Source organism: Amaranthus tricolor, chromosome 9 (assembly GCF_026212465.1).
Source record: "Amaranthus tricolor cultivar Red isolate AtriRed21 chromosome 9, ASM2621246v1, whole genome shotgun sequence".
Lineage (NCBI taxonomy): Eukaryota > Viridiplantae > Streptophyta > Magnoliopsida > Caryophyllales > Amaranthaceae > Amaranthus > Amaranthus tricolor.
The window spans coordinates 229,474-243,310 of NC_080055.1; the positions used below are offsets into that span (position 1 = coordinate 229,474).

The 13,837-nt window shown below is 34.9% G+C and overlaps 1 protein-coding gene across 1 annotated transcript; it reads left to right on the forward strand.

Moving 5' to 3' along the window:
* The first annotated feature begins 7,990 nt into the window (after window positions 1–7,990).
* LOC130824116 (uncharacterized) lies at window positions 7,991–9,847 on the forward strand. The gene is made up of 3 exons (XM_057689006.1): window positions 7,991–8,809; window positions 8,950–9,294; window positions 9,341–9,847. Exons 1-3 carry the CDS (start codon window positions 7,991–7,993, stop codon window positions 9,845–9,847), a joined length of 1,671 nt encoding a protein of 556 aa, XP_057544989.1.
* The last annotated feature ends 3,990 nt before the right edge of the window (window positions 9,848–13,837 follow it).

Below are 13,837 nucleotides of genomic sequence, written 5' to 3' on the forward strand. Positions count from 1 at the left end.
CTCATATGGAGACGGTCTCGTCCAAGACCAGCTGGTTAACAAATTCCCTGTCACAAATTTTCCATTGAACGTTCTCTTCAAGATCAGCTCGTCCCGTATCAGACCGTCTCACGGTGAGACGGTTTCAAAATAAGAAGCTCATAAGCTGAAATTTTTATTATTTGGCTATTTAATCTAAATATAAGGCGTGTCTCACGGTGAGACCTTCTCATACAAGAATTTGTACTTAAAGATTCCCCGATGTTGATAAAAACAAATTAAAAAAAAAACAAATTCTTATATGTGATAGTCTCATTGTAATACGAGCCTCATATAGGGGCTAAAAATAATCTAATTATACAAATTATTAGACTATGGAATTCTTGTAGAGCTCGTCTCACCAAGAGAGGATCTCTCACAAAAGTAGCTTTAAAAAAATTCACAATAGGTGGTGGGCACAGTATTTTACAAAAGACAATTAAAAAGTATATAATTTTCAAACTACAGCTTTGAAGTTAGAAGTCTTTTCAAATTACAACTACAAAACTGTTTTGTAAACTCCCACCAACTTACAAAACTTTACAAATTCGGGTCAAGTTACTGGATGACCTACTAGATATTCGAACATAATTACCTTTGACTTTAAATTAAATTCATCAAACTAAGTTAATTATACATCAACCCTGATTATCACCCCTTTTCTCATCACCACCTCTACCACTAGTGTCATCTCTCTATAAAATAAAAGATCATCTATATAATATTATTCGGTTATCCAAGTTACTTTTCAAGCTTTCCTTAATTCCATTATCGTTTTTGTTTATTTTACAATCATTATTTATTAGTTCTTGATAGCTCATCTTTTATCTCAATTTCATTGTAATTTCAATTCCAAAATACTCTAGTTTGAAGTTTAACTTGTGATTATCTCAACTTTTTCATTGTAATTTCAATTCTAAAAAACTATATATCAGTGGCACGTATTCAAATTTTAGGAGTACATATTTTAATAGCATTTTAGATGGGTATATATTTTTAGTGATATTTTTAATATTTGAAATGAAAAATATGGACCATAAAAGCACACATACTCCATATGTACTCCCTTAAAAGGACTTAGGTACTTTGAAAATTGATTTTATGATTTTTACCAATTCAATAGTTTTTCAAAGATCCCCGTGTGTATTATTATCATCATCATACTCAGTGTATCTTGCTCATATGAACTATAATAAGAGACTGGGGATGGAAGAAAGACAACAACCCACACTCATAAAGAAGGATGCAACCAAATCGCCCCTTAGTTCAAGAAAGGTCCACAGAAAGAGAATCCTGTAACAACCCGCAATCCGACAACTTAAGAATAAATAACAAAAAAATAAATATAAATAAAATTAATGTAAATAAATAAAAGTAAAAATAAGCAGGTAGGAAGATAAAAAACAAATAAACAGTACATTTTTAATTATGAAATAATAAATGAAAATTTTTTAAATGACAAGAATTTAGAAGTGATCATTGAATTTCCAAATTTAATTACTTTTAAAATTAGGTTGAAAATGCCTCTAATTCAAAATTGATATTTTTTACTTAATAAATTTTAAATTAGAGTCAATTCTACATTTTCAAATAAATCAAAGTTTCCAAGAAGTTTATAACTGATTTCATTAATTCTGATCACTTTGTGCAGATTTCATCAAATATATAATGAGGATAAATTAATGCTGAAGAGCCTTTTCAGAGAAGCTAAGGTTAACTTTAAAGCAATACTGGCAACAACAACTATTGATGTGGTGTAATTAGATCATTAATCAACATTATGTTACATTAGATTATCTTAAATAGACACTTAGAGAGTGTTTGGTATGCCAAAAATTAGAAAACTGAATCCATAACTCTATGTTAGTTTGCTCATCATGGTAATGGTATTCATTAAAGATACCACTTATCACTCCTCTACTAGCAGTAATGTTTTACCTTAAGGCTTAAGCCCTTAATATTCTCTCTCTCCTCTTTCAACCATCATCTTTTCTATTTTAATCCAAACCTTAACTTTCATTTCTCCTTTCTATTTCAATCACCAAATTTCTCTATTGCTATGGCATTGAAATTCACATCATCCTTTTGATTCTCATCTTTGTTACATCAATTGAAGAATTTATCTTATAATTAAGATACTTTATTTTAATTTTTTTGATTTTAACTATTTTCTTCTCTCAAAAATTACAATCAAAACTTTAATAACTACAATTAGAATCAAACAAATGGAAGAGTGATTGGTAGATTTATTTGTTGTTGCAAATTTCGAAGAAATTCGGGAAAAAAATAAAGAAAAAGTTTGTGTGCAACTGATAAAAAGAAAAAGAGAAGTATTTGATTTAATTAGTTGTAAGGGATTTGCAGTGATGGAGAATTTGTGGCGCTTGATGTGGTGGTTGATGGTGATGGGTTATGAAGGTAAGATGTTTGAGAATGATTTTGAGTAAAAGGACAAGGATGAAGTATTATATTGTTATACCATTTTTTGTATTCCCTTACCTTTTCTATACCAAACAATTATTAATAATAACAAATAACAATTCTCTTATTCCTTTTAACACAATTTACTTTCCATTACATTTTCATTGTGAATATGGAGTCTTAAAGGAACATAAGAAGATGAGAAGTTAAGAGAACAACAAAGTTAACACTCAAAGCAAGAACATAATGGTTCATTAAGTTACCTTCCCTAAAATCAATTATTTGTACTTCTTAACATCAATTCAACAATTACATTGAGAAATCTCTCACTCAAAGTTCCTAATGATGCGAGGTTATGTAGCTATTCTATCCCTCACCATAATACTTCAAGGTGATTCTCTAGCTTCTCTTCTTAGTTATTATTTACTAGCTAATATATGTTGAATTAATCATGCGTACATAGCCAACTTATTGGGCCGAGGTATATATGAAAAACAAAATAAACAACTATAAAGGGTTCATTATTATGGGCATATAGTCCACAGATTATAGTAGTAGTTCGTTTTATAATTCTTTCACTACTTGGAATTCTCATTGTTAGGGTCAACTATGGGGTAGGCAGAGCCCAAAGTAAACATGCTGAAATTTAGTAAGAGAGGGGGGCCAAAAATAAGTAACTCTCGCAGTAAATGAAAAATACACGGGCCCTAAGTAAAAAAACCACAAAGCTGCAAAAACAGGTTAAACAAAGTTGGAAAGGTAAAATTCAATATAGCGTCATTACTATTTTGCTTCTTGCAATGCTAACTGCTTTCCTCTTCATTTACTAATTGATGTCATTGCTCTTGGTTAATAAATAGTAATTATTAATGTGTTAATTATTACTACTACTCCACTAATAACTATGATGACACTTTATTTGCCAAATTACTCTTTTTCTCTTCAGAAATTTTAGTATAGTTTATAAAGTAATAATCTTGTTGTGTATTTTCTTTAAAGTTTGCAAAAAGATTGAATCCTTTTTATGATGGTAGGAGATTGAGTTTATGGGTTTTTTTAAGTGTTCATCAAGGGTAAGGCCATATTCGGCAATTTGAAATATTTGTAAAATTTGGTTTTCTTAATTTAGATACTAGCCTTTTTTGTTTATGTAATTTTGGATAATATAGAATCATACCTAAGACATTATTAGGCAAAGAGATGTGAAAAATTAGTCAATTCTCTGTTAATTTGTCACTTATCATCATTATCATCATACCTAGTGTATCTCGCTCATAGAAACTATGATCAGGGTTTGGGGAGGGAAGGAAGGCAACAACTCATACCTATAAAGGCCAGTATAACCAAAGAGTCTCTCGACTCGAGAATGATCCATAGATGAATCCAATGAAAAAGACTCAGTAATAAAAAACATATAAATAAATAAAATACATTTAAATAAATAAAAATAACTAGGTAAAAACAAATAAAAGAATGCTATGTAAAAATAGCAAAGGCAAAAACAAGAACACCAACTTCTCTTACCTTCCCTTGATCCTCCTCAAGGGGGTGTCAAAAGTCTTTCTCTGCACATGCCCAAATCATCTCAATCTATTTTCACGCATCTTTGTAGAAATAGGGGTGACCCCTAGTTTCTCTCTAAACTCCTGTTTCCTGATCCCATCCATCATTGTGTTAAAGATCATCCACCTTAGTATACGTATTTTTGTAACTTTCATCTTATGTTCAAAAGTCTTCTTTGCGAGCCAACATTCTATCCCATACAACAAAATAGACCTGATTGCAACTTAATAAAATTTACCTTTTAATCTACTTGAAACTTCCTATCGCAAAGTATCCCGTGTAACAACTGATATTACTTATAGATTAAGTAAGAGAAGCTCTCATGTGTTTATAAACCCAATGTGATGTCAAAGTCAAAATAAAAATCGGATCACAAATCCATATCCTCATCTGTGACAGCTAGCGTCAATCTCAACAATTATTCCAAGACACAAACGGATAAAACATGAATGTATAAGATCCACAAACTATATAGCTACTCCATTACATAATTCTATGTCTAACTAATCTAATACACACAAGCAATCAAATCTGGAATTAAAGAGGTCTTCTAAACACTCTCTCATCTCTCTGATATCCTTCGTTCCTGGCTGGTATCGATCTATAAGCAATCTAAAAGATAGAAACAATAAGGAGTCAGATTTAACTGAATAAGCAAAAGCAATCCAAAACAAAACAAACCTAATAAATCAAAACCAAAGATTTAAAAGCAACATCATTCCTAGATCTATGTATACACAAGGAGTCTAGTTGAGAGGAACACTCTCTTGGGTGAAGCTAGTTAATATTTATATGATAATTTGCTTCAAAAACAGGGAGTAGGAGACAATATCCCACCACTCCGTCAATGACCAGCTCGTAAGCTCGATACATTGACCCATATAACAAATATAACAAGTCACAACCAATTTGTCTCAACAATTATCAATTTCAAAACAATTTTATTAAAAGTATTTTCCAAGAAAAAAGTAGTCTAGCAAGACCCTTTAAGGGACTGCTATTACTCAATAAGCACGACGCTTCAGGGATCAAATCCAATTCTCCGTAGTCAACTAGAAAGCTTCCTCTACGTAATCGTCTTCTAAAGAATAACAATAAACATAGTATCACCAAAGTGCGTTCGATGCTACTATACTAGCATATAACTTATTACATCTCATCCTATATTTCATTCTAGCATTTTTAATCATTGAAGAATTATGCATTTTCTAACTCAAATCCCTAATATGCCATCAAGATCTTATAATCGCGATCTAAACTTGTTTACATTCCTTTAACTATTACTTACCTCCATAATTCTCTTTATATTTCCAACTACACAAAGTATACTTTTTAGCCCACACTTATCAATGCTTCCAAGAACTACATAATTTATTCAAGAATAAAAATTATCCCATATTTCATTATCGTCAAATGCTTCTCAACCAAGTCTATAATCAACATTGATTATCCTATCTCCGAAGCTTACACCCTACCATTACTTTCACTATCTATTCTAATTAAACACAAAGTCAATATTCTAGCCTACGATCCATACAAAAAGGATGGACTGAAACGGTCTACCCACAAACTAATTCCCAAGCAACAACAAGGGAATCAGAGAAAACTACAAGAATTTTTACAATAAACAGACTAAGAAAAAGTCCTAGTCAATCAGGAATCTGGAAGAGGATTGGTGCTTCACAGCCGTCCCCGAAGATTCAAGAAGGAAAGGGAGAATCAATTCGGGTCACAAAAAGCATACAACTAGAAATCCATTCCCTTAAAGACAAATCACCGTACATTCTAGGATTACCACCGAAGTTCCCAGAAAATCAGAAAATTAGGTTTTTTGGGAAAACCCCATTCGTGCCAGAGATTGCTGCAACCCCAACGAAAAGGGTAAAATTCCCTGTTCACTTGACCTACAAAGGGGAAACCTGTCCAAATGCTTATCTAGCAGCATTCAACAATGGGATGGATATGGATAGTCATACCGATGCAAGTTGGTGCAAAAACTTCATCCTGACCCTGACGAAAACTGCTCAAAAATGGGTGCAAAGTCTCCCAGAAGGATCAATTTCTAGCTTTGATGAACTAGCAGAAAAATCCAAATGTCACTTTTCATCAAGAACCACCAGAACAAAACAATCCATCGAAATGATGAGCATTAGGCAGGGGAAGGATGAATCCTTGAGAAATTATGTCTCTAGGTTTGACAAAGAAAGTCTTCATGTATTGGATCCGGAAGAAAATATTTTAACTTTCGCCTTCAGGCAAGGCTTAAATTCTAATAGGCTGAGAGTGAAGCGTTAAAATTCAGCAAATGGTCTTACCTGAAGACTGTGAAAGAGGTCAGAGAATATGCACAATCCTATGTTGACGTAGAAGATTTTAAAGCTATCACTAGGAACATGGAACAGAAGGGAAGGAATATAGAGAAAGCTAAGAAACCAGCAGAAAGGCATGATAGAGGGAAAAAGCTGGTAAGAACTAAAGATTTGGATGTGCCCGAACTCAATAATTATGCAAATTACACACCATTAAAAGAGTCTATGGAAAAAAATTTTAATGTACATAAAGAGAATACAAGGTGGCAAAGCCCTTCCAAAGGAAGATTGTTGGAAAAAAACCCAGAAGCATTATGCAAATTCCATGAATGTCTAGGTCATTGGACAGAGCATTTTAAGTCTTTGATGAATAATATAGAAGACTTAATACATACAAACAAGATAGAAATTCTGGCAAAAGACAGTCAGAAAGCAGATCCAGAGAAGAAAAGCAAGCCAGAGATGGGGAAGAGCCTACGTATAAAAAGAAAAAAGAAATTTTTGTCATATTTCAGACATCTGGGATATCAAATTCCGAAGCACATCTGAGAGCAGCAACTGCTCCCAGATTAGAGTTAATGGAGGTGACTAAGCAGGAAGAACCACCATCTATTCCGGATATGACATTCACCAGGGAGGATTGTAGAGGGGGTATCATATCCTCACTCAGATCCCCTGGTAATGGTTGTAGATATAGCTAATCGATTCGTGCATAGGATTTTACTTGACAGCGACATTGAGGTGAATGTCATTTATAAGTCTTGCTGGGACCAAATGGACCTGGAAGACAAAGTTTTGAAAAGATCTTCCACTCCTATTGTGGGATTTTCAGGAGAAGCAGTGTAGGCAGAGGGAAAAATTACCCTGCCCGTAACAATCACAGATAGACAAGGGGTTACTATTACAGTTCCCCATGAATTTTATGTAATCGATGCTCCAACCAAATACAACTGTATTCTGGAAAGGAAATTCACTGTAGCAATAACTGGCATTCTTTCCACTCACCATCAAACTTTGCTTTTTGTTGGGAAAGATTGAAGAGTGGGAAGAGCCAGAGGAAATCAAAAAATGGCCAGGTCTTGCAATTTCATGAATAAAGCAAATACTGAGCCCCAGAAGCAAAAAGAAAAAAGAAAAGGTGCCAGACATAGAATTAGTGCCAGAAAAAATAATTGAAAAAGAAAAGAGATGTAAAAAATGAAGCTTGTCACATCTTCGTCTGAGTCTGGGACTCGAAAACCTGTTGAGATAGATCCCAGACCATCTGAAGATGAAAATACAAAGAAGAGTACCCCCCAGATGGAGATCGACCATCAAGAAATAGAAGAGGTTCCCTTAATTGAATGAACTGACAAAACAGTGAGAATCGGGGGAAATCTAGATCCTCAAATTCGCCTGCATTTGATTCAAGTTTTAAAACAGAATGCTGATCTTTTTTCTTATCCAGCAGCCGACATGCCAGACATGGATCCAAAAATAATCACTCACAAGCTTAAAATTTTTGAAGGAGTCAAGCTAGTCAAGCAAAAGAAAAGAAACTTCGGTCTAGAAAAAAGATAAAATTATTGAAGAAGAAGTTCAGAAATTACTGGATGCTGGATTCATAGAAGAATGTCTCTATTCGGAATGGCTGGCTAATATTGTCCTGGTTAAATAAACCCTAGCCAGGAAAATGGAGAATGTGTATAGACTTTACTAGTTTGAATAAATATTGCCCCAAAGATTGTTATCCTTTGCTTAGAATATACCAGTTAGTTGATTCAACTGCTAGGTATGCATTGTTATCATGTATGGATGCCTTTTCTGGCTATCATCAGATTTTCATGGACCCTGCTAATAAAGAAAAAACAACATTAATATGCTCAGTAGGGGTATTTAATTATATCATGATGCCTTTTGGTTTAAAGAATGCGGGGGCAACCTATCAAAGGTTGATGGATAGCATTTTTAAAGATCAGAGGGGAAGAAATTTAGAAGTATATGTAGATGATTCAATTGTAAAAAGTAAAACAGAGGAGGAAATGATTGTATATTTGCAAGAAACATTTGGCAACATGAGAGAGTATAAAATGAAGCTTAATCTCAGAAAATGTGTTTTTGGGATTAAATCTAGCAAATTCTTAGGATACTCAGTTGGCCAAAGAGGAATTGATGCAAATCCAGAAAAGGTTCAAGCAGTAATTGATCTGGGAGAACCGAAAAGTAAGCATGAGGTAATGAAACTAACTGAGAGAATGGTAGCTCTTTCAAGATTCATCTCTAAGTCAGCTGAGAGAGTGATGCCATTCTTCAAAATTTTGAACGGAAATAAAAACTTCGAGTGGGGTGAAGAACAAAGTCAAGCCTTTAAAGAATTAAAGGAACACTTACACAGTCTGCCAACATTGGCAAGACCTATAACAGGAGAAACATTATACTTGTACATATCAATTACACAACATACGGTGAGTGCAGCATTGATCAGAGAGGAAAACAAAGTTCAACTCCCAATATATTTTGTAAGTAAAATATTGCTGGATGCTGAAACCAGATATACAATAATAGAGAACGCAACATATGTTGTGGTTGTGGCAGCCAGAAAACTAAGACCTTACTTTGATGCTCATCAATAGTCTTGATAGACTTACCTCTGGAAAAGAGTTTAGACAAAGTTGAAAGATATGGCAGATTGGCAAAATGGGCCATAGAATTGAATGGATTGGGAATTAAGTACCGACCCAGAAAGGCGATTAAAGGTCAAGCCCTGGCAGATATTTTTGCAAAAGGCATAAATCGAGATGAAAGTGAAGAACCAATCTGGCAACTGTTAACTGATGGGTCATCCAGACTCATTGGTGCAAGGGCTGGGTTGGTATTAATAACGCTTGAGGGAAAAATCATAGAGTACGCACTAAAGTTCCAATTCAGAGCTACCAACAATGAGGTAGAATACGAAGCGGTCATTGCTGGGTTACAATTATGCAAAGCTCTGGAAGCAAAAAGAGTCAGTCTGAAAACTGATTCACAATTAGTTGTAAATCAGATTTCAGGAGAGTTTGAAGCCAGAGAAGAAACACATACAGAAATATCTAAAGAAAACACAAGAGATGATGTTAGAATTTGAGGTTGTCCAGGTTGAGAAACTACCCAGATCCCAAAATGAGCAAGCTGATGCACTCTCTAAATTAGGGAGTTCCAGCATGCAAAATCTGAAAAGGTCAGTCTTAGTAGAAGTTAAACCTTTCAGTTCAATTCATGAAAGTTCGACATCCGTTTTTAATATTGGAAATGTAGATATCCCTGATTGGATGGGAAACATTATCCAATATATAGAAAGTGGAGAGCTCCCAGTAGACCCAATTCTTCCCAGAAAGGTGAAGTTGAAAGCAACTCAATTTTGCACAATATATAGAGAATTATACAAAAAAGCCAAGAATGGACCATTACTAAAATGTGTAACACCATCTGAGGCTGATTACATATTGAAAGAGGTGCATGAAGGGTGCTGTGGTCATCATCTGTGTAACACCCTAAGATTTTCTGACGTCAGTAATTAATATTTTAATAACTTTTGGTTATTTTATAATTAATTAAATTAAATTTGAAGTGGTTTTAATAAATTCCTTTCATATACGAATTTTAATATTAACATATACTCATATAAAAAAAATACAATTATGATTCTAAATAAAGAGGTTCAAATCAAAATAATTATTTTATTTAAAATGTGTGAGCACACGAAAGTGAGTTTTTTTTAGTTAGGCCTCGTAAGAAAATGAACCTAGGTAAATAAATAAATAAATAAGTGTATAAATAATATAAAAGGATGGGTTAGGGTTATATGTACTCCTTCCCTCACTCACAAAGAATCACGCCTCCCTTCCCTTTCCTTCTTCCTTCTTTCTTTCCCTCCATTCTTCCCTTCTCCCTCTACTTTGCCGCCAGGGCTGGCTATTGTGCCGCCCTTTGTGACTGCCGGCCAGTTGCACGGCACCTCCTACAAGATTCCCTAATTCCTGGCCTTGGATCTCGACCCTCCCCACAGCAGCTGCGCTGCGTTTTTCCCAACTAGCAGCCACACCACAATGAACAACCGCCCACCCTACCACGACCAGCAACCGCTTCACTCCCTATGGCCAATAACTAGCGGCTGTGACAGCAGCAGCCTTGAGCTGTGACTCCATCCACCACTACACTTACCCTATTCACCATTTTTGCTAGTTTTAACATTGTAAGCCATCTCTTCTATTTTCTCTAATTAATTTTCTAGTTTTAATTGGAGTTTTATTATGTGTATTGAGTTTGAGGTTGGTTTTGTGTTAATTTCATTGAATCTTTTTGGGGGTAAGAATTTGAATGATAAATTGAACATGTTTATGACTTAGGGTTTGAAGTGTGATTTGAAATTATGGGTGATGTGTTGGTTTTGTATTAGTTTCTTTGAATCTTAGTATGGGTACTAATTAAATATGTTATCTTTGAACACGAAATGACTGGGATTTAATTTAGAAATGAAATCACTAATGATGTTTGTTTTATGCTATATTTTGGGTGGTGTGATGATTGATTAAATAACCTTAAAAGTTGTTTTGAAACTTAGTCGATTGATTGTTGTTGTCATAATTAGTAATGGTGATGATTGTAGCTGATTATAGAAGTGATTTTGGTTGTTAAATTGGGAATAATAGTTGCTAATTGTTGTGGTTTGATTGTTGCGAATTACAAGTAGGTTGTTATTGAAGTCATAATGCATAATGTTAGTAAGGCTATGAACATAGTGTCAACTTGTTGAGAATTATTAAAGTTACTTGTTATGATGTCTTCATTATAGTTCTTCCTAACTTTGAAGAATATAATAGATGATATTGCGATGTGATAAACTTAAGATTTGTCATTGTCGTCATATTAGCACTACATTAACATCGCAAGATTTAAGTGTGAATTGATATGTTATCTTAAAGTAACGTGGATCAATATAACTCAAATTGGTTGATGTAAAGGAATGATTCACACGATCCCTTTTTCTCTTAAATTGATGGGAAGACTTATGTTGTGTTGAGTTAATGATTTTTGACTTATGTTATCTTAAAGTAACGTGGATCAATATAACTTATATAGGTGCCCATTTCGTAAGAGGAAAGTAGAGCCTTAGTTGAGTGTTTTTGTGACTTTTGATCGTGCAGTGACGCTTACATGTACGTACACGCAGTAACGAACCCTTATACACAATTTTCTTTAAGACATTATTGTTTATTGTGATAATATGCATTGTATCGAAACTACGAGATACTAGTGAATACACTTTATACAGAAAGCTATCTACTATGGAATCCTTGCGCTTAGAATAGTTATTGAGAATGAGAGTGTTAGTAGGAGGAAGGACCACCCCCTTATTTATCTAAGAATTGGGTTATTCCTTACCTGGAATTAGAATGACTCCTTTATAGGTGAATTTCATATTTTGTTGAGTGGCTCAGTGGGTTTTCGCGTGCTGCTATCCCAGGGCGCTCATTAATAGTCGAAAGTGGAAGTTATTCCCATCTGATAAAGTATTAGATTATGATTAGCTGGCGTGACTCAACTGGATTATGTCCGGTCTATTTAGTAGTCCCCTAGGTGAGGTCCGACGAGACCAACGTAGGGGGGGTATGAGCATGCTTGGGTCACTGGGTGCCGAATGGCTGATACCATCCCTTGACCGAGGTGTTACAATGCGGGCCTTACAAACCCCAATATGGTGGCCTCTTCACTGGTTTAGTACCCCAGTGTGTTAGTTTTTTTTTTTTCCGAAGGTAGGACCCGAGAGGGTTAGCTGGAGGGGGCATGAGCTCATACTTTGCCATGGGCGCCGGATGGCCGATAACGCCCTTGGCTGTGTTACTATGCCAGGAAGTAGAGTAAAGGTCCATAGATATAAAGTTATTCAGTGATAGAAAGCTTACACATTGATAAAACGTTTACTCATTGACAGAACATCTCCTTATTGATAGAATAGTTTATGCTAGTGGGAAGTGTGCCTAAGTTAAGTTACCTCAAGGGTATTACAGACTATGATCACACTTACCTTAAGATAGAAAAGCTCTATAAGGTCATGTGTTAGGTATTCTGTTAATGCCTTGGTCGAGTTGATACTATGCGTGTTTCGCAAGAGTTTATGTTTTAAAAAGAGGAGCGTGAAGACTTGCATTCTACCCAAGAACACATGGTTTGGAATGGAAAGAGCGTAATGAAATTAAGAAGTATAAGTGACTGATAAACGGTTACTATCTGTGCTTGTATCTTATGAAATCATCTTATGTTGTTTTATAATATAATGTTATCTAGTAGTTGGCCTTATTATATTTGATGCTAGTCACTGACGTGTACGTGTTTGTGTTTATGTTTGATTGTTGATGACTTTCTATGATTGTCCTGCTATGACACATTGGCCTTTGGTCTAATGTCGAGCGGCAGGAGGATCATAGACAGGCGTAGCAGGTATTGGAGCTTCTTTTTCATTGTATTGCATTGAGGGAGAGTGATGAGGGCGAACCATAACCTGTGTCATATCGTTATCTTTCGATTTTGTAGCTCTTGTTATCTTTTGTAAACTTTGGTTGTATATGTTTTGTTATGAGGCCTTGTGTCCTCCCTTGTATATTCGTATTTCCGTTGCGTAGTTTATAACTCTGTATGGTTTTAAGGAGTTAAGTCTTTTTAAAACACAAACGTCGACACTGGAACCACGATCCATGTTTGGTATGTTGATTTGAGAAGCCGGCGACGAATCATTCTGCCGTGGTGTGAGATTTTAAAGGCAATGATGCCTTAGATTAGTTTAATGTTTTTATTTTGCTAAGTGCTCTACCACATGTTCGAGTTTTAGAAGAGATGCTGACGAAATTTCCACTCACCTTTTAAAGTTAATATTTAACATTTATCCAAATTCTTTTCCTTGTCTTTTATTTTACACCCGCATTTCCACCCGTCCTTTACGATTTTGGATCCTTTAAGGGGTCGGAAATTCAGGGATATTACAATCTGGGAGCTAGAGCTCTGGCACACAAAGCAATCAGAATCGGTTATTATTGGCCAACAACATTAGAAGATGCCAAAAGGTTAGTTCAGAGATGTGTAAAATGCCAGAAGTACGCACCAAACATCACCTAGCCAACATCAGAACTAAAATACATCCATAATCCAATCCTATTTGCCCAGTGGGGACTAGACCTTCTGGGACCATTCAAACAGGTAACAGGCGGCAAAAAATTTTTGATCATTGCAATTGATTATATTCAAAATGGATAGAAGCTTAGTCACTGGCAACAATCACTTTCAGAAAAGTAGAAAAAATCATCTGGCAGAACATTATCACCAGATTTGGACTACCAAGGGTCCTAACTTTGGATAATGGAACCCAGTTTGATTGTGCAACATTAAGAAAATATCTGAAAGATTTTAAGATAGCTGTGGCCTACTCATCAGTTTGCAATCCACAATGCAATAGTTTGGCAGAAGCTGCAAACAAACAGATTTTAAATGGACTTCAGAAAAAACTTGAAAATGCA